The sequence below is a fragment of the Pelophylax lessonae genome (genome assembly GCF_965119305.1).
Source record: "Pelophylax lessonae genome assembly, chromosome: 3".
Lineage (NCBI taxonomy): Eukaryota > Metazoa > Chordata > Amphibia > Anura > Ranidae > Pelophylax > Pelophylax lessonae.
In genome coordinates, this window is record NC_138770.1 from 329,780,448 (window position 1) to 329,802,110 (window position 21,663).

The window sequence follows — 21,663 nt, forward strand, 5'->3', positions numbered from 1 at the left end:
GAAGTTGTGCAACGCTGTACCCAAATACAATTGATGTCCTTTTTTTTTCCCACAAATAAAGCTTTCTTTTGGTGTCATTTGATCCACTCTGCGTTTTTTTGATTTTGCGCTATAAACAAAAAAAAAAAAAGCAAAAATGTTGAAAAAAAAAAAAAACACTATTTTTTTACGTTCTGCTATAAAACATTCCCAATAAAAATTTTTTTTTTTTTTTACCAGTTTAGGCCAATTTGTATTCTGCTACATATTTTTGTTAAAAAAAATCCCAAAAAGCGTATTTTAATTGGTTTGCGCAATACTTATCGCGTTTGCAAACTAAGGGATAGAGTTTTGGACTTTTTATTTATTTATTTTTTTTAGTAATGGCGGTGCTCTGCGACTTTTAGTGGGACTGCGACATTGCGGCGGACAGATCAGACCCTTAACTGACATTTCTGACACTTTGGGGAGCAGTGACACGAATACAGTAATCAGTTCTAAATATGCCCTGTTAATGTATAAATGACACTGGCAGGGAAGGGGTTAATACTGGGGGTGATCAAAGGGTTAAATGAATGCCTAAATGTGCTTACAAACCATGGGGGGGGGGGGGGCCGTCTGCTTTGTTTACATAGGCAGGCGGCTCTCCTGTCAGTTTCTCTGAAGATCGCAGGAGGCCAGCAGCGATCGAGCTGAGACCGCGTGCACATAATCGCGTAGATCTACATGATTACGCGCAGCCGAGTTGCCCTGCCACAGTAAATCTTTGTGGGACGGTTGGCAAGTGGGTTAAAGTACTACTAAAGGCAACACCTTCTAATCCATCTACACTATATATATATATATATATATATATATATATATATATATATATATATATATATATATATATATATATATATATATATATATATATATATATATATAAAATAATATGTGTGTGTATATGTATGTGTGTGTATATATATATATATATATATATAATTGTGTATACCCCTAACCCAGAATCTGCATAATGGGGTCACCCTGACATGGCAGAGTCAGTTCACCCTAAACTACACTACGGTCACCCTGACACTTAAAGCTATCCCTACAAAAACTAGATTTTTGAATCTAACTATAGTGGTATATAGTACCCTAACTACACTGCATATCCCTTTCCTCACACTAATAATTACAAAATGACACTGGATCTTTACAAGCAGCAGAAGAAACACAAATGCTTCCACTCTCTTCCACAGCCTCTGTATTATAGTGCTAGAGGTTTGGCGTAGCTATGTTATATACTGGGGGGCGTATTCACTCCTGATTGGCCTCTGGACCCTGTAGTCACTCCAATCACATTTTACTGATGTTTCTGGGCCAATCACAGGCTTTTAAAGTCCAGTTCCTGTCCCATTGCGGTTCTGGTGGCTGAATTCCAAACTTTTACCGCAAAAATTTTGGAATTCGGCCGAATTTCGATCACCCAATGTTCGGGTCGAACCAATGGTCGACCCGAACCGTTCGATCATACTTAATGAGGAATAGTTGCCCCATCATTCTGGTCAGTGGGAGAAAGGGTCTTTATGGTTTCAGTGGGAGGAGTTTTGTCCAGTTGGTATCACGGTGAGAATTTGTGCCCCAGGGCTTATTAAAAGCAATCAAAGACACATTGCACTGGTGTCAGTAGGAGAAATAGTGCCTCGTTAGTGTCAGTGGAAAGAATAGTTTACCATTGTTCATATCAGTGGGAGTTCTACTGCTCCGTTGTTGTCTGGGGAGGAGTAGTATCTCATTGTTAGTGTTGGTTACAGGAATGGTGCCTCATCATTGGTGTCAGTGGGAAGAATAGTTCTCCACTGTTTGCCAGTGGGAGGAGTATTGCCCCACTAAAAAAAAACTAGTGCCCCATAATGTCTTCATCGGTAAACCTAGTGCTCCATCATTTTGTCATTTGGGTTCCTTTTGGGGGGGGGGGGGTTGCAAGCACAAGACATAATTTTCTCTGCTTTAAAGATGGTTGAGAGGACTATGTGATGGGGGTACTATAATCTATAGAAATGGCTTTGATGTAAAGGAGGGGCTTACGATGTGTTAATTCTATCAAGGTTGTTGTGTGCATCATCACGGTGTAAGAGTTCCCATTTGATAAGTATTTCCTTTTTCTATTTTACACTGGGGTGCCTTGACATTTTGCATATTTTTTGCATAACAAATGTGGAGAAACTCTGGTATAGTATCCCCATGTTGGTGGCGAGGAATAGTGTCCCATTATTGGTGACAGTGGGAGAAATTTTGCATCAACGTTGGTGTCAGTGCAAGTGAGTAGGAGTAATTTTACCCCAAAGGCCAGAGCAGAGTCTTCCTAAAAAAATGAAAGCACTGTTTGACATTTGTTCCTAATTGTAACTGGTCTATAAGATTATAAGCTGCCACAACAACACATATACCGTAAATGAGAGTGAGAGACAGTAAGAGACAGAATAACAACAAAAATATCCAGACAAAGACTTTCAACAAAGTTTTATAAATTGATTCGCATTTTAATGCGTGAAATAAGTATTTGAACCGTTTGCAAAACATGACTTCGTACTTGGTGGCAAAAGTCTTGTTGGCAATCACAGAGATCAGACGTATCTTGAAGTTGGCCACCAGGTTTGCACACCTCTCAGGAGGGATTTTGTCTCACTCCTCATTGCAGATCCTCTCCAAGTCAAGTCATCAAGGTTTCGATCTGACGTTTGGTAACTCGGCTCCCTCCACATATTTTCTACTAGGTTAAGATCTGGAGACAGGCTAGGCCACTCCAGGAGCTTTAATGTGCTTCTTCTTGAACCACTCCTTTGTTGCCTTGGCCGTGTGTTTAGGTTCATTGTCATGCTGGAATACCCATCCACGACCCATTTTCAATTCCATGGCTGAGGGAAGGAAGTTCTCACCCAAGATTTGATGGTACATGGCCCTGTCCATCGTCCCTTTGATGCAGTGAAGTTGTCCTATACTTAGCAGAAAGGTGGAGGAGGACACAGGAAAGGGGGTGAAGAAGGCCAGTTAAAAATGGTGTATATTTGGAGGGGTGATGGGGATGAGGGTGGTCAGATATGTACTGGGGGGGGGGGGGCGTTTTGGGAAGGAAGAGGACTTCTGCTGTAAGCCAGGGTTTTCTTTCAATGCCGCCGAAGGCAAACGCCTTGTTTTTCCTCGTGGTAGACATGCCCCTGCCTAAACCCCCTACACGCTCTCTGTTTATGTATCCTAAACCTGACACTTACTGCAGCACTCTGTGCATTGCACACCATCAACCCCTGCACTCTGCCTTTGTTTCCTGCTCTATATACATACACTATATACTGAAACCCCTATTTCTAGCATAAGTCCTCTCCCCTCCTATCCAACCCCCCCCCATCCCATCCACATTACTCCTACAAGTGTACATCCTTTCAACTCTCCATAGTGTTCGTTGTCTTAACAGTTGCTGGTTGCTAAGCAGTTAATTTTAATGAAGGTTGTCCTTAAGGTAGGCCAGGGGCGTACCTAGAGCATTTGGGTCCCGGGGCAGGTCCTATATCTTGCACCCCCCCCCCCCAGGCGGGCAGGCAATGCACCGCACATTGACGTGTCGTCAAGGGACATCGCATGTAGCACCTCTGCACACTGCGGCCTGGAACTCGAAAGACTCCTCCTCTCTCCACTCCCCCCTCCTCGCCGACTGACCTGAGGCGCCAGACAGAAATACATGTAACTGGCAGTGGCACACTTACTGTGTGCTACGTCCAGTGGTGTCACTAGGGTTGGTGTCACCTGGTGCAGTAAAACCTAGTATCACTCCCCCCCCCCCTCCCCCCCCCCAAAAAAATTACTGAAGAACCCAAAAGATTTCCAAAGATGCAGCATGCGGGACTTTTGGTGCACTTTCAGAAAATGCAGAGAAAAACACACAACCTAATAGAAATCTATAGGACTGCAGCTATAACTGCGGGTAAAATGTAGGAAGACCCCCCTTTACATTACACAGCCCCCGTACCTCTGGATCCCTTTACAATTCACAGCCGCTGCACCTCTGGGCCCCTTTACATTACACAGCCCCCCATAAACCCATTTACATTACACAAATCCCCTCACACCTCTGAACCCTTTTTACATTACACAGCTCCCCCCATGCGCCTCTTTACATTATCCAGCCCCCCTATGGACCCCTTTATATTATACAGCCCCCCATGGAACCCTTTACATTACACAATCCCGCTCCTCCCCTTCCCACCTTATTCGGAGGAGAACGAAGTAGGAGGCACTGTGTCTGAAGCAGAAGAGAGAGACTCGCCAGCACTGAATAAACAGTGGGAACTGCCGGAGATAACTTTGCTAGTTAATGAGCAGGTGATTGGTTGCTAGGAGGTCCTGCTTGAAACAGTTCCTCCTGCTCCGCTCTTCTGTGTGTGGAGGCAGTCAGGCGGCCAGCCCCGGGTGTCACCCTAGTCCTCTGTGGCACCCAGGGCGGACCACCCCCCCCCCCCCCCCCCCCCCCGTTTATACGCCATGGAGGTAGGCTCATATAAAATGTTAGCTCTCAGACTATTTTCAGTGTATGCAAAACATATCACATGTAACAGAAGAGTTTTATTTATTTTATTTTTTTTAATTATTGCGCTGAGGTTTGTACATGTTTGTGAAACTCGTGTGTGTGTGTGTGTGTGTGTGTGTGTGTGTGTGTGTGTGGTACAGCAATCTAAGCATATTTTATGGCTGCAAAAATGATTTTTTTTTTTTTTTTTTTAGCACCTCCAACTGTTAACACACTTTGGCCACACCCACTGTTCACAGCGGCCTGCTATGCGTGCTACATTACTCCTCAGGGCACCCAAAGGTGTCCCAGGTCTTTTACAATCCTATAGTTTATACCAATGTTTCTCAAGCTTTTTTCAGTCACAGTACCCTTTAAAATTATGAACAGTCTTGAGGCACCCCATTTTAAAATGTAAACGATTCTAATAGTTTTACACAATATATCAACATATCCACACATAGGACACCCAATGATAGAGGTGATTTATTCTTCCAAATCCAATACACTTTTGCACTTTGGTACTGACTAGTATTCCAATGTTTTGCCTCAATTTCTCTGTCAGTCAGCTAATGTGACCCCAATTCTAACAGAGAGGGGCAGGGGAGGGTCATTTGTTGTTAGGACACCGGTGGATAGAAGGTTGTAATGGTGCACAATGTAAACCAGTGGCTTTGTGTAACTAAAAGGCAGGCTTCATCCATCTGCTGGCTTGTATACAATTTTGGGGAAATTTTTAGGCATTTTGCCAAGGCACCCTGGTTGAAAAAGGCTGGTGTATACTACTAAAAAATGCCATGCGCTGCTAAAGTGTTCAGGATTGGCTTGAAGAAAAGGTGGCAACCCTAGTGAGGTGGGAATTGGGGATTGACCGATTATCAGCAAAGCTGACTATCGGAGGACCGATATGCACTTTTCTCGATATATCTGTATCAGCCCCGGAACTTGCCGTCATTGCGTGTGTTGCTCAATGTGTCTCCATGCGCTGGGCCTATTACACACATTATGCCTTCTTAGGCCGCCTCCCTCGCCTTGGACAGCGTCCATGGACCCGGCATCAAGCAGCCATCCAACCAGGCACCCACAGCAGCCCCTGTGCCAGCTAGCCACCCACAGCCCCTGTGCCAGCCACCGACCTACAGCAGGTTGCCAGTCGCCAGCCACCAACCCACCACAGGGTGCCAGCCAGCAGCCACCCCACAGCAGGGTGCCAGCCAGCAGCCACCCCACAGCAAGGTGCCAGCCACCCACCCCACAACAGGGTGCCAGCCAGCCACCAACAACAGGGTAACGCCCCACAGCAGGGTGACGCCAAGCCACCCACCCACAGCAGGGTGCCAACCACCCACCCCACAACAGGGTGACACCAAGCCAGCCACCCACAGCAGGGTGCCAGCCAGCCACCCCACAACATGGTGCCAGCAAGCAAGCCAGCCAGCAGCCACCTCAGGGTGCCAGCAAGTCAGCCACCCACAGTAGGATGCCAGCAGCCAGCCAGCATTTTTTTAACCTTTTTATATTGTCTATTTCAAATTGCAATGGAGATGGATGCAGACAGAAAAAGTAAAAGTGTGATCTGGGACTATTTCTTGTCTCAACCATCTCCAGGAAAAGCAGCAGTGTGCAACACATGCACAAACAATGTAAGCATGGGATCAGTAACTGCAAAAAACAAAAATATGTCAAATCTTTGGGCCAATTTAAGAGTTCATCATGTTGAATTATATCATGCAGCACAGAAACAAAATGAATCACAATGTGAAATACCGCCTCCACTATCCCAGGCAACAATAAGAGATGTTTTCAGAAAAAAGAAAAAAACGGGTGGATAAATATAGATGCAAGATCCCAACTGCTGGACAGAGTAATCACAGAGATGATGGTTACTGATAACCAGCCATTTACAATGGTGTCTAACTCTGGATTTAAGTGGTTGATGTCCATAGTTGAGCAAAGGTACACACTGAAGAGTGAGAAGTTTTTTTATCAAACTGAAATGCTGGGGACGATTCAGGGGACTAAAAGGTTGTTGAGAAAGTAAAGACTATGCTGCAACCAGAGAATGCTGGCAACTCACTCTCATTCACGACTGACTGCTGGTCAGGATAGATAGTCACTAATGAATCTTACATGCCACTTCATTGATAGCGGATGGACAAAGAGGCAATTGGTGTTAAAAGTGATGCAAGGATCCCACACTGAGTACAGTAGAGAAATGTTTCTAGGTATGCTTGAAGACTCGGAAGCGGAAAGCAATGTGGCTGGCTGATGTGTCAGACCTCAGTTGCATGGCACACAACACCCTCCAACTTCTAAGTGATGGTCTGTCAAGCCAGAGAGCTTCCATTGATATGTTTTGAGAAGCATGAAGAGATTAAAAATGTTGTGCTGGCAGTGTTTTATTGGGGCCTCATGCGGAGGATTCTTCTGAATCTGCAATAATGAGCCTGGATGATGAACTTCATTTCTATCTGAAGGAACCAGTAATTGACAGAAGTGGTGGAAAGAAAATGAGGCACGCTACAAAAGACTTGCCTCTCTGCTCCTTTCTTCTCCTGTACCAAGTGAGCGTGTAAGGCTGGCCATACACCATACAATTTTTTCTTATTCAATTTCCTTTAGATTTACCTTCAACTATGTAGTGCAAGGGCCTGTCTGATTGCATACAAATTGAAAGTGTTCAGGTTTGAACTTATATTATATGGTTTTGGTAAATCTAAAGGAAAGTTGAACAAGAAAATTGTATAGTGTATGGCCAGCCTTAGTGAAGTGGCAGCAATATGTGAAAAAAACAAACCGTTTTACAGGTGAACATGCTGAAATGTTATGCTTTCTGCACTATAATATTGTTCTATTTAACTGGGAGTATTGAAACGTGTAGTAGTACTAGTATCCTGTCCAATCCACTGTCTAGCTTTTTTCTAGCAGTTTTCCACTGACTGCAGTAGTGTTTTAAAATCATTGCAGTGAGTGCACTACTGCAGCAGTTTATCCATCATTCATCACAATCACATGATGGGAAACTGATGTCCCTGCAAGTGAAAGCTGTGCGGTTTTCCTATCCGTTTTCATGCAGGTAAGGTGTGAACGATCCTTTAATGTTAATAAACATTAACCACTTAAGCCCCAGCCCTATTTCGGACACTTTTTGTTCACAAGTTAAAATCATTTTTTTTTTTTCCTAGAAAACTACTTATAACCCCCAAACTTTATATATATATATATATATATATATATATATATATATATATATATATATATATATATATATATATATATATATATATATATATATATATATATTTTTTTTTAGCAAAGACTCTGGAGAGTGTCGGTCATTGCAATATTTTTTGTCACACGGTATTTGTGCAGCGGTCTTTAAAACGCCATTTTCTTGGAAAAATTACGAAAAATCACATTTCACTGCATTTAAAAAAAACTAAACAGTAAAGTTAGCCCGTTTTTTTTGTATATTGTGAAAGAAGATGTCACGCCGAGTAAATAGATACCCAACATGTTACGGTTTAAAATTGTGCACACCTGTGGAATGGCGACAAACTATGGTCAATAGAAATCTCAATAGGCGACGCTTTAAATTTTTTTAATGGTTACCAGTTTAGAGTTAGAGTGTAGCTCTTTTTTTTAAAATTATTGCTCACGCTCTGGCGATCGCGGCGATACCTCACGTGTGGTTTGAACAGTGATTTTATTTGCGGCTCGACTTCCGTATGCGTTTTTTTTTTCGTGCGCGAGCTAACGGTAACGGGGGCGGCTAAAAATTTTTTAACTTTATTACAGGTTTTAAAAAAAAATTAAAAATCTGATCACTTTTATTGCTGTGACAAGCAATGTAAACATCCCTTGTGACACCAATATGCAGTGACAGGTACTCTTTATGGAGGGATCGATGGTCTAAACGACCCTAGACCCCTCCACTACACTTTCATGTATGCAAAACGCCGAAAATGGCGTCTTTGCATACAGCCGTTTTTTAAATCTGCCGCCTTTTGCAGCAGAGTAACCCGGAAGTGACGTCATGGACGCCGCCTCCGGGTTACGTCATCGGAGACCCGATCATCCTACCATCCAACGGGAGACCCGGGCATCCTACCTCCACCGCCGCCGAAGAGAAGATCCGATCATTCGGCTCTGATCTGGTCTCCATGTAAAAAAACCCAGAAGTGATGTCATGACATCGCTTCCGGGTACTCTGCGCCGAATTAAAAAAACTGACAGCATTCAAAACAGCCAAACTTGGCGTTTTGAATGCTTTTCAGTGACGAGGAGAGGTTTGGGGTCTTTTAAACAGCCAGATCCCTCCACAAGGAGTACCTTTTGGGAAAAAAAATAAAATCTATTTTTTTTTTTTACATGTCCGAAAATATCGGCCGATAACCCATGACCAAAATATCGATATCGGCATTAAAAAAACGATATCCGTCGATCACTAATTTATTTTCTTTTTAAGCATTTAGCCTTTTTTCGCCTAGTGATCTGGCAAGTAACCGTGGGGTTGATTTACTAAAACCAGAGAGTGCAAAAGTTCTGCATAGAAACCATTCTAATCAGTTTCCATTTTGTTTTTTGTTTTCCCTAAAGCCTAACCTTCCTTAAAGCCTTGCCTTCATTTTGGTCAGTGACCAAAATGAAATATAATTATTCCTTGAACTGGAGCTATTCTTTGGAATGGGCTGTGTAGGTATTTATCTTTGATGAAAAAAAATTGGAAAACAAAACAATGACTTAATTTTACCTAGATGCTCCTTTTGTGAACCTATTCACCTGCTGGTTCTCCCAAGCATTGTGATTCATTGTGGGCAATTCTTCAGGTGTCAAAACTCACTGTCTGTGGAAGCTTATATCCTGCGACAATGGTCATATGTGAACTGATATTATCTACTTAACCCAGAGATTTTACCATGTGCCTCCCTTTTTTTTATTTTTTTTCTCTTGGTTTTTACTACACATACATAACTAAAAAAAAGTATTTATGGCTTGTTCACACTTGACTAAATTTCTAACACTTAAATGCTCCTATAGAGTGAGTATGGGCAGTAAGCTTTTTTTAATGCGCTTTAGTATGGGCGTTAGACTGACGTTTTACAAACGTTAATGAGGTGTTCAAAATGCTTCCCAAACGCCCTATGGGCAGTTCTGATGCGTTTGAAGAGCATTAAGGTGCGTTAAAACTGCTCCACAAACACCTATTCTAATACAGTTAATAAGCTGATCTTAACGCCCCACAACTGCTCTGCAACTGCCTGCCGGAGCATTTGCGAAGTGTTACCATAGACTTAAATTGGAGGCGTTAAAAGGCTTCAAATGCCTCCTGATTTGACATGAGGCTTTTATTTTGAAGCAATGCTAGTGCTTCATGTTTTGATAGTGTGAACACCACTATGTGCTGCCCATTGTATCTTGTGCATAGACGTTTGTAGGGTGTTTTTTAACGCCTGCTTTTAATGCCAGAGTGAACTTAGCCTTAGAATCACATTGATCTCCTGAATATCTTCTAAAGCGCAGTGGAATTTATCACCTTTGATGTCTTTGCAATCACAGATCAGTTACCTTCAACTCTACGAGCCAGTGCCCTAGTAGAGCTAAGGCAGTTGCTAATTTTCCTCCAAATCTCAGGCCATCTTCATTTTTACGGTTTGTTTGTGTTTTTTTTTACCTTTTTTGTATAGTCTCCTTTTAATCCTTTAATGTTTTCTGGTAATCTCCATTCACCTGCTGCCATAAAGTACATTGGGAGCTGTATCCTTTAACTCCCCTTTTTAGGCGTTGTCAATGATGGGCACTAGTTAGTGTTGTTCCCTCTACCCCATCCCTTTCCTTTGCCATTCACAAAGTACAACCACAGCCTCATCACAGTCTGTAAAAATTCCAGATGCCTGTAGTTGGGCTTTAACCAAATAAATTAAACTGCCATTGGTCCCTTTTATAATACTTGTAGATACTTGAATTGTGGGATTGCAAATCGGAATTGATATTTATTTTAAAATGGCCTTGAAACCTCTACATACATACTTATTGAAGAGTTGCGTGATTGGATTTTTCTGTGTTTCACCAGTAGTCTTTTACTATTGATGATAAATTGAGTTGCTTTTAAATAAAACTGATGGTCAATGTAGTTGCTTTCATCGTATCTGCTGTATCTATTTCTATAGTTTGCTGCTGGAATGGAATTTTGGATCTTGTAAAGCACACTGTGTATTCCTGGCTATGTGTAATTTTACATGCTGCAGGACAAGATGATATCTCAGTTTAATATGCGCTTTCAAATGTTCTTTCCAAAGCCATTAAGATTACAAATCTGCTGTTTAAGATGACCGAAGCATTCCTCCAGAACTCCCTAATACTATTAAACCAGATTTTGTTTCTTATTGTTCAGTGAGACGATGCCTTGCTTTTTCATTTGTTGTACAGATAACATACAGTATTTTATATTTTTTATATATTACCTATTATTGCGCTGTTTTGTTTTATTTTATTTATTTTTTTATTTGTAAAATGAGTAAGGCTGCTACACACTATACGACTTTTGCTGTTAGATTTCCTTTAGATCGACCTTCAACTATGTAGTGTAAGGGCCTGCCTGATTGCATACAAATTGAAAGTGTTTAGGTTTGACCTCATATTTATATGGTTTTGGTAAATTTAAAGGAAAGAAAATTCTAAAGAAAATTGTATAGTGTGTACCAGCTTTAGGCTGGTTGTTATGGGCAACACCCCTGATTGTGTGCAATTGATTGTATCCAGGCACTTTGGTGATAAAGGTGTATATACACATGTAATTATCTGCCTGCCCACATGCCTAAAATATGTATTATTTTATTTTTATCTTACTAAAAGAAAAAAAAACACAAAAACTTTGTTTGCTTGTTCTTTTTTTCTTTTTTCACTTCCTGCTATTTGGCATATACTCTGTTCCAGTATGCGTCGAAAGCCATGCATCCCAGTTTTTTTTTTTTTTTTTTTCCAAACAATCTTGCAGTTTTTAGTTTATGTGCAGTTCTTTTTAGTCATCTTGACAGCTATGCCTAAGGCTTTACCATATTGCAGAAGAATAAAGTACTTGTGTAACAATTCTTGCACTAGAAAAAGAGAATGTATATCCTCAAATTCTGCTGGCTATGAGCGTGGTGAATTTGTAGAACTGATAACATTTGTGACACATGGAAAGAAAAAAGAAGCTGCAGTAAAAGGGAAGATGACATCTGTTGCTGTTCAATTCACTCACTTTGGATCCAGGTTTGTGAGGTCAGCCTGTTTTTACCCATCTAGCTGATGGCATTTGCATTGCCCATTTATAGCTCAAAGTAAACTGAGCTGTCTATATCCACTGGTATTCCCATACATAGCTACTGAGCTCACTGCGCACTCAGCCATTCCATCCTTCCTAGAGAACAAGAGGCCCTTCCCATACATGGCTGTCCAAGTTTTTCATACGAAACATGGCAGTTTTTCTATGATTTTCTACTTTTTAAAAAACCAGGGCTGTTTTCAAGTAAATCTGCCCTGAACATGGGCAATTTAAAGGGTGTTTATGATGAACAATAACTGTGGGTAACTTTTTATAACTGTTTAAGGCTGTTTAAGTGTTGTTGCTTTGTAACACTAAGGAACTAGTTTACAAACATGGTAAGGTTCCAGCAAATGTACACATGCTCGGTATGAACTGCAAGAATATTAAGCAGGCAAATATGTACCTATTAGAAGTGGTGGGTCAGTGGCAAATCTTGGGAGAATCCCCTAATCTGGCAAATGCTATAGGATCAACAGACTAGAGTAGGTGAATGCTTTCTGGGAAGTTGCATCAGAATAAAGTAGTATAAAAAATGGCAGGAAAATTGACCCAACTAACAAAATAATGTGCCCCTTGTAGTAAGTTGCTTCTTCAATTTTGCATGAGATGTAACTTGTATGTGTCTACAAACATTTTATAGCTAAAAATGTCACAGCGAATTGACTTATGGAGGTTTATTGCGGTTCCCACTGTAAAATGCACATTTAAATGAAAATGTTAAACGTGCTACTATTCTTGCCCCTAAGCTGGGTACACCCTATAAGGAAATTCGGCGAACAATTGGCCCGTTTTCCTTGATGTTTCACAGCAAGTCGGAACTGAGGATAGAAATGATGAATGAAAATTCTTGTACGACATGTGTAGCACCCTCCTAGGTAGGTGCTAGTAAAAAAGAATATGGGTGGCCCTGTTTGCATATCAGGGGGGCCTGACCATTTAGTTAGGCTGTCACATGCTTCCAGGTCTGACCTGTTGTGCCTGGGGAGTCTCCCCACTGTTTCCAATGAGGGCTCTTATTGGACAGTGGAGGAAACCTAGCCAATAGCACACCAGGGCTTATGGCTATCTCAGTGGGCGGAGTTTGCTGCAATGCACCCTGGGATGAGTTACAAGTCTGAGGGGAGCATGTGACAGGGCGTCTTTGGCGGGAAGCAGAGTCCTTGGAGGAGGGTGACGGCTGTCTCTCCTCCTGTCAGTGATAGTGAAGGTGTCCTGGGCAGTCAGCCTAGAGGACGAAGGTTGAGCTGCAGAAAGAGGGATCCAGAGTGCTGTGGACCGAGTGGAGCTGCTGGGCAGAAGTTTCGGGCAAAAACAGTGTTGTGAGTACTTGAAACCGCCCAAGGGTCTGCCTAGGAGAGGACACCACTCCAGAAAGTCAGAGGGATCCGGGAGCCAGCTAACCTGTGGAGAAGGCTTAGAGAAAGGGGGCGCCAGTGTCTAAGCCCTGAAGAGAAGTGAGAGGAAGAGGGTGTCGGTGTGGGCCCTGAAGTGCAGCAGTAGTACAAGTAGCTACCTCAGCAAGGAGTGCTTAAGGGAGCTCCAAGAAGACGTCTTTATGTGAGAAAGCAGTCCAAAGTCAGTTTGGAGTTAACAGGCAGCAAGCCAGCGTTAACCAGCATCAACCAGCGTTGACCGGCATCTAGCCAGCGTCAAGTCAGCGCCAATCGGCATTTTTCAGTTGTCCCCAACAAATTGTGCATAGTTGAGCCAAAGGAGTGTCCCACTCATTCTACATAATACAAATATGTTTTTTTCTTTTATATGCTAACCGCCTTATCTATAAAATGGTCATTATTACATTTGAAGGCCCTGATTGATTGATTTTTTTTTTAAATTTTGAATGACTTGCGTGGGATGGGATCACATGTAAAAGAGGAACCTACAGAAATATACAACAGTATAGCAGTTATCTGTCTGCACGGTTCATATTATATGTAATCCTATCATATGGATCATCCCTTAATACATCTGGGGCCAGCACTACCCCAATAACCGTACACTGGAGTCCTCACAAATGTATCTTAGGATCCAGAAGGATACCCGGTAAGGGAAGACCATTAAGAGCCAACCAACTATGCATCTACAAGCATACAAACAATATTATATTGTTTCTATATACAGTTAGTTTCCTGTACCTTAACACAGTAAGTTTGCCTTGCACTCTGTCTAGTAAGCATACTTCTGCTTCCAGTGATGTGTGAATTTGTAAATGCCTTGCTATTTCTCCTCCAGCATCACATTGGTGCTGCAGCTGGCTTTGTGAAATATATCACAGGATGCACACTAATTAAATTTGGCTTCATGTGTCAAAAACTTGTGCAGACAAAAAAAAAAAAAAAAGTAGAAAAAAATGCTTGTAACCCAACCATTCAAAACCGTTGTGGTCCTTTAATAACATAATAGCTCTGTTAATACCTGACTGGTCTTTGACCATATGCCATAATGGATGCTTTTTACAGCATGAGTTTTATTCAAAATCTGAAGTGTACAATTGCCTCAAATGTTATCCTCCACTCAAATTATAATTGCTGGAAAAGGATCAGTAACTGTGAAAATATGACCATCAAGAAAAATATTATTTTAGTGAGCAATGTCAGAAGCTTGTAATGGGCCTTTATTACCATCTAGTTAACATGCCTACACGTTGACAGTATAATTTGACATGAATGCTTTAGAAATATACTGTATAATCATGTACAGGTATATATCCAGTTAATTAATAGGAAGCCACATGGTTATGATGCATTCAATGAAATTGCAAGTGATGTTTTTATTCAAGAGAATTCTTCATAGGGTCTCTAGAACATGGTACTATGGAAGAGAGATCATTTTGTGACTCATAATAGCCTGAAGCCATGCAAAAAGCAAATAGAAGGATCTATATGCAATAACATGCATCACCCAGTCAGATTAGTTTTTTTTATTTGAATCCATTGATAGATTTTCTATAGGACATTACACTTTTGGACATACAGGTACGGTTTCCCCTGCTTTATGCAGTAAGTTCTCCTCTAGTGATTACGTATGTCTGCCTGGTTGAGTATCCAATGAGAAATCCCATGTTTTCATTTCCGAATTTCCAATTTATAAAAAGTTATTACTTTTGATGATGCTGATCATTTTCAACATTGAAGAGAGAGGGTCACAACCTCGCCCTATGTTTGTCAATATTTTCATTCATGAAAATTGGGATTTTAAAGTGATTGTAAAGACTGGCTAGATTTTTTTAGAAATTACAGGTTTATACCTACTGTACCTATTCTGTTCAATGGTTTTGAGCAGAGAAGCTCCGAACCTCCTTTTCTTGGGTCCCCCCTGACGCTACAGGCTCATACTCTCTCTGTGTGCCCCCATTGCAGGCTACTTGCTATGAGGGGCATACCTGCAGGCTTGCTACCACGCTACTCTGTGTGTCCAATGACATCCACAGTTTGGGCCTCCCCCTGCTCCCTTCTCTCACAGCATTTTATTGAAAGCAGCAGGAGCTATATGCACCCCTCCAATAATTACCAAGGCATGTTGTATGCCTTTTTTTTTTTTTCTGGGTCAGGTCTAGGAATTAGTGAAGTGACTGGCAAATCCTAATTAACACAGAACTGTAATTGCTTTCAATTATTAATTAGACAACAGTGTCTACATTTCTGTATACCTAGCAAGATGCACTTTGCACCCTGATGTGCTTAGTCCATTAAAGTAGTTCTAAAGCCTAAACATTTTTTACCTTAATGCAGAGGTCTCCAAACTGTGGCCTTCCAGTTGTTGAGGAATGACAATTCCCATCATGCCTAGTCCTGTCTGTAAATGTCAGAGTTTTACAATGTCTCATGGGACGCGTAGTTCCGCAACAGCTGGAGGGCCATAGTTTGGAGATCAGTGCCCCCCTTTACTTACCTGAGACCTCATTCGATCCAGCGCTGTGCCCGTTTGAAGTTCTTTTCTCCCCTTACTTCCTGGTCTCACAGGCTTTGCTAAGGCAGCAGGAGCCATTGGCTCTCGTTGCTGTCAATCAAAGCCGTTGAAGAGGGGGTGGGGCAGAGTCCCGCTGTCTGTGTCAATAGATGCAAAGAGCCCACAGAGAAGCCAGGAGTGCCGATGAAGGACTCAAGAAGAGGTTTGGGGCGGTTATATGCCAGAGCAAGCAAGTATAAACCTATTGTGCTTTTTTTTTTTTTTTTGTTTTTTTGTCTTTTTAAATTAACAATCCCTTTTAGGCCAGCCGTAACTTTGACTCCACATGTGAAGGTGTAAAAGGTCAAAACACACAACAAATCATAAGTTTCACTCACTGTACTCCTCCCTTCCCTCCCCCACACCCCCTCTGATGCCAGTGCGCACTCACCTAAAATGAATGACCCCATGAACAATAAGCAGGTCAACCAGTGTGCTATACCAGGGGTCTCCAATCTTTCTAAACAAAGACCACTTTACTTTTTGTTCAGACCTTAAGGGGGACTGACTGGCCTGTGGAAGTAAAAAATGTTCAGGTGTCAGTGGGAGGAATAGTGCCCTATGTTTAGTATTAGGGGAGGAGTAGTATCCTGTCTTTGGCATCAGTGGGAGGAATAGAGTCCCATCATTGGTATCAGTGAGAGGAGGAAAAATAGTGTCCTATCATTTCTATCAATGGGAGGAACAGTGCCCCAAGGGCTGGATAAAGGCAAACAAAGGACAGCATCCTACACGAGGGCTTAAGTTTGGAGACCACTGCTACTATGCTAATCCTCCACTTATCTGCACTGAAACACTGGGGATGCACAGAAGATTGACTAATTTCCACCTCCCAAGTCTTGCTCCTGGGTTTGCGGGCTCTAGCATTTGACTGGTCAAGCCCTGATTACGTCACTCCTGCGCATGTGCACGGGAGCCATAATCGCTCAACTCAGTATGCCGTCCTTTCAGAGCACAGTGCGCATGCACCAGTGACCTCACTGGCTGCAACGGTGAAAGTTTTTAGGAGATGTTTCTTATAACTACAGAAGCTTAAATATAAGCTTACCTGTAGGTACAAGTCATCAAGTGGTATTTACTGCCTCTTTAAGACTGTTCCAGAGCCACAAAGAGTGTCTCCTTATAGGATTCTATACATTGCTTCTTTTAGTGGGCCGTGGCCACAGAAGGATGTGATTAGAAAGTGCTATTCTTCTAATTTTAACTCAAAATGGTGTCTCGTTATTAGCATAATATTTTGGTAGCTGAGCAAGTTGAATGGCTTGGTAATATCTAAAGAGGTTTAGGACTCCCAGTCTTCCCGGTGTTCTAGATCAGTGTTTCTCAACCCATTTCAGTCAAGGTCCCCTTGAAAATTCTGTACAATCTCAAGGCACCCCATTTTAAAATGTCAAAAACTAAGCTAATAGTTTTACAAAATGCAGCAACATCCTCACATGTAGAACTCCCAACTTTAGAGATTTATCCTTCCAAAGCAAACACACCTTTGTACACTGGTACTGATCAGTATTCCAGTGTTTCTCTTCTCTCTTGATCTGCTAACGTGACCCAGTGGTGACAGAGAGGAGCAAAGGATGCTGTGCAGGCACCCCAATGTCCTCTTTGTCAACAGATGACATCATTGGTCCTTAGGGCGCTGGTGGCTTGAAGGTTGTAATAGTACACACAATCACAGATTTTCATTGTGAAACTAAGAGGCAGGCTTCATCCATCTACTGGCTTGTATACAATTTTTGGGCAGTTTTTAGGCAATTTGCCAAGGCACCCCAGAAGAAACCGTTGTTGAAAAAAGCTCTTCTAGATTATATGCCTGGTCTCTGGTTATACCACACCTAATGCATAGTTTTTTTTTTTTTTTTTTTTTTTTTTTACATACCACTTAATACAGAATTAAATAGAACAATGCCCCTTTTGCCAGTCTTGAGAGTGAATGACGTTTTGGAGCAGCTTGTTTATAGCATACTTGCCTGTTTAGACAAAGAACAGAAAATGTTGGTCTATATCGGTAGAAAATATTTTTTTTTGGGGTAACTACTATAACACAACTTGTCTGTCTTCTATTCAAAAACAGATTTCCAAAACTCTCAAAAGCTTGCAAGAGCTTGACATTACGTTGGAAATTCTTGTGGTAAGTGATAACAAAAATGTTCCATGTTTGTTACTGTAATGCAGTCTGCTTTTTTGGGTGTACAAAACTTAGGAAATGTAGAATAGGAAACTTCTACAAACTGAATGTCCTTTTACCAGTGGAAACTAACCAAAGGTATGAAGAGAAACCTTGATGACTAGCTATATCCATTCTAAGTTCCATGTAATTGAACATTCCAAACGTATAATAACCATACATTTGGTATCCAACTTATTAATGTGTACCTGTCATTACAGAGTCAAATGGCAATAAGGCATACCTGTAAAAGGAGTCCCTGGGGTTGATTTACTAAAACTGGAGAGTGCAAAATCTGGTGCAGCTCTGGATGGAAACCAATCAGCTTCCAGGTTATGTTGTCAAAGCTTAATTGAACAAGCTGAAGTTAGACGTTGGTTGGCTACCTGCAGAGCTCGCACACTCCAGTATTAATAAATCAATCCCACTTATTTTTCTTCTTTTACTTTTCTGGCAGCTCATGTCCTGAAACACTGGCATGCTGCTCCCCAGCCTTCAGAAATTCAGCTCCTGAATACCTGCTACCCTTGCTAGCTATATATATATATATATATATATATATATATATATATATATATATATATATATATATATATATATATTATATAAAAAAAAAATAATTAAAAATAGTAAATATGACTGTCTTTTTATATTTTATTATTATATAAACCCTGCATGGCCGAGCTAAAATTGATCTCCAGGCTGTGCCAGAAAATACTCTTGCACGGGAGCATCCCTACACTGCAAGGGTAATTGCTCATGTTTAGGCGAAGAAATGCTTGCCTTATTCTGCACTCCAGCAGGCTCCTATATCTATATAACTGACCCAGTGCTGCCTCCACCCTAAGGTAGGTAAAGTATAGTGGGCCTTGGCTGCTTAACAGCAGGGCCATGATTTCAGCTGGACTGTCATGGCTCCCATATGAGGTTACTGAGAGGGGAGTCTCCCCACTGGCTCTGTGAGAGGATTCTCATAGGGCAGTGGAGGAAACCTAATCAGTGGCTCAGTCAGGCTTGCATCTACCCCAGAAGGCAGATTCTGCCGCAGAGGATTCTGGGAGTGGGTATAAGTTTGAAGGGAACGCATGACACAGTCCCAGGAGGGAGAGTACGGCTGTCTCTCCTCCTGTCCGAGGAAGCGGGTGTCCCGGGTGGCAGCCTGGGAATCAAGAGTGTGAAGCTGAGCTGCAGAGGGGATCCTGAGTGCCGAGAACCAGCGGAGAGAGAGAGAGAGGGGTCCAGTTTCAGGAAAGCCTACAAAGGTCGTGATTACTATGGACTGCCCCTGGGGGTCTGCCTAGAGTCAGGGGGGACCACTCCGGAGAAGGTTCTAGGGATCCTGGAGTCAGCTAGATGTTAAAGGGGGGTGCCTGGTCAGAGGACCCTGAAGTATTAGAGGGGGTACCTAGGTAGAGGACCCTGAAGTGTTAAAGGGGGCGCCTGTAGTTTGGGCCCTGAAGAGTCAGTGTACAGTGGGAAGTGTACAAGTTAAGAGTTACAGCAGCAAAAGTATCTACTCAATGCTACCTCAGCCAGTGCAGGGCTGGAGGGAGCTGTTCAGTAACTTTTGAGCTAAAGCAGTCAGGAGTCAAGTGTTCTACAGTCCTGGATCTTCTGAGCTGAAGTCAAGGTTCCAGCACAGTTTCAGTACTACAGTGTCTTTGGGCGTCAGGAAGCGCTGGCCGGCATTCAGCTGGCGCCAAGACAGCGCAAACAGACATTTTTCTTCAAGTGTCCCAAAGTGTACCTAGTTGAGCCAGAGGAGTATCCCACTCATTCCCTTCTCCCATCCCCTACATAAAATAAAACAAAACAAACCAAAGATGCCGGAATGGTCATTGTCTAAGTTCTCACACCTGGGTTCACAACTCAAAAGTGTTGGAGGTTTCACCGGTAACAATGGCAGACCCACATCAGGTACAAGGCCTGGAACAACTGCTACACTACTAAAGCGACAGCTTAGTCGTACCAGCAAGGTAGCAAACCAAGCCTCCAAAGAGATCGGTATCGCCACTTACCTGTGGAACCACCTAATACCTATCCGTAACCATTTGAACCAGTCTCTAGTCCAAATTAGTTCATCCAGTAAGTGGAACTGTGCTATCATACAGAAGTAATGGAGTCTATTCAGGGAAATGTACGCTCGTGTACACTGTGTTTTGGAGGTAACAATCTCTATGCTGATAACAAAGATTACAGGTGCTGCTCAAGGCTCTACCAGGTCCTCTTGCATGACCAACCTCTAGGAGTGTTGACAAGGACAGCTTGTCCCAGCTCAAGGTTGAGTAAGGCTCCAACCAGGCCATGCCCCTATTGGATTTAACTCCACCCCAGAGCATAATCTCCATGATTACACTCCGGGTTAGAGTGAAATACGTTGGGGACTTGGCCTGGTTGGAACCCAGGCTGAGACTGTCATACACCTCCTTACAGAGTTTTGCTGGGATGTGTGACCTTTAGAACTTCCTTTTTTTTTTTTACTGCATCACTATGCCGGCGACACCCAAATCTTTGTCTCTAGTCCTCACCTCCCTCCTTCAGTCTCCTCTTGCATTACTAGTTTACTAACTGATATATCAACATTGATGTTGCACCAATTCCTCAAAATAAATCTTTCTAAAACCAAGCTGGCAATATTACCACCTACTTGTGCCCTCCTCCATGCTGTCTGGCAGGAGAGTTTGGATTATATATTTTGCCTACCAAATGTTTTGCAAATTTTGTATTTGGATTGGACATTTAGCAGTTTGCCTTTAAAGCTGAAATTTAGGTATGGCTTTTTCGGGGAGTTACATTGGCACAGCTTGGACCAATGTAACTATGCATGTGTCATACCTGGTTTATCCCTGTGGAGGCTTACAGGTCCGGTCCTCGGCATTGGCACAATTCAAAGAGGAGCTTGCACTTTTTCAAACCAATGCAAATCCTTTTCTGATTGGACGAGGTAGAAAGGCAGGGTGTTGAAATTACCTCTACCTCAACCAATCAGTAAATACCCTGCATTAATTGAAAAAAAATGCAAGGCATTCTGTGAATGACTCCTGTGCTGAGTGAACAACTTTTTGAGCTTACTGTACAGCCGCTAGGCAATAGAACCTGGAAGATGGCGATCACTGTAGTAGTGGAGACTACTATACTGATTTCCAGCTTCTACAGGTTCTGCCAAGTATAGAGCATGCACATTTTTGGTCCAAGCTCGACCTATATAACTACGCAGAAAAACAACCATACCTGAACTTCAGCTTTAAAGTGGATGTAAACCTGAGTCATGAAATTTGACCTAAGCACATCTATCTGTAGTGTTTTCTTATCGCTCTCCAAAGCCCTGAGTCCTGTGGCTTTCTCGTGCTCCATTCTTCAGCATAACTTCTGACAAGTTCTCCATCAACTGAGAAACCAGGCTGACATTTGTTGTGTGGGAGGTTACTATAAATAAATTAGCAGAGAGTTTGTTTTGTCACAGCAGACCTCTTTATGTTTCTGCCTACGTGGAGTGTGGGGGGGGGGTGCCTTTCCTCCAATCAGCTGGCACACAGTGTAAGGCTTCACTATGCTCCCAGTGCTGAACAGGAAGAGAAAATCTCTTAACACCCTGTGCATTTTTTAAAAAATCTATAAAGCTGAAGACAGCAGATATGCATGTAAAATTTATATATGTAATATTGTAAAGCGCTGCGTAAACTGCTGGCGCTATAGAAATCCTTAAGAATAATAATATAT

At 42.1% G+C, this 21,663-nt stretch overlaps 1 protein-coding gene across 1 annotated transcript in view; it reads left to right on the forward strand.

The window, feature by feature from the left end:
- The window catches only part of LOC309551042 (elongin-A-like), a gene marked incomplete at its 5' end in the record, with an annotated part of 96,374 nt that overhangs the window by 3,728 nt on the left and 70,983 nt on the right, over positions 1–21,663 (forward strand). The window contains one exon of the mRNA XM_082251483.1: positions 17,851–17,907. Coding sequence (XP_082107609.1) covers positions 17,851–17,907 — 57 coding nt within the window. The remainder of the gene's footprint in view (positions 1–17,850; positions 17,908–21,663) is intronic.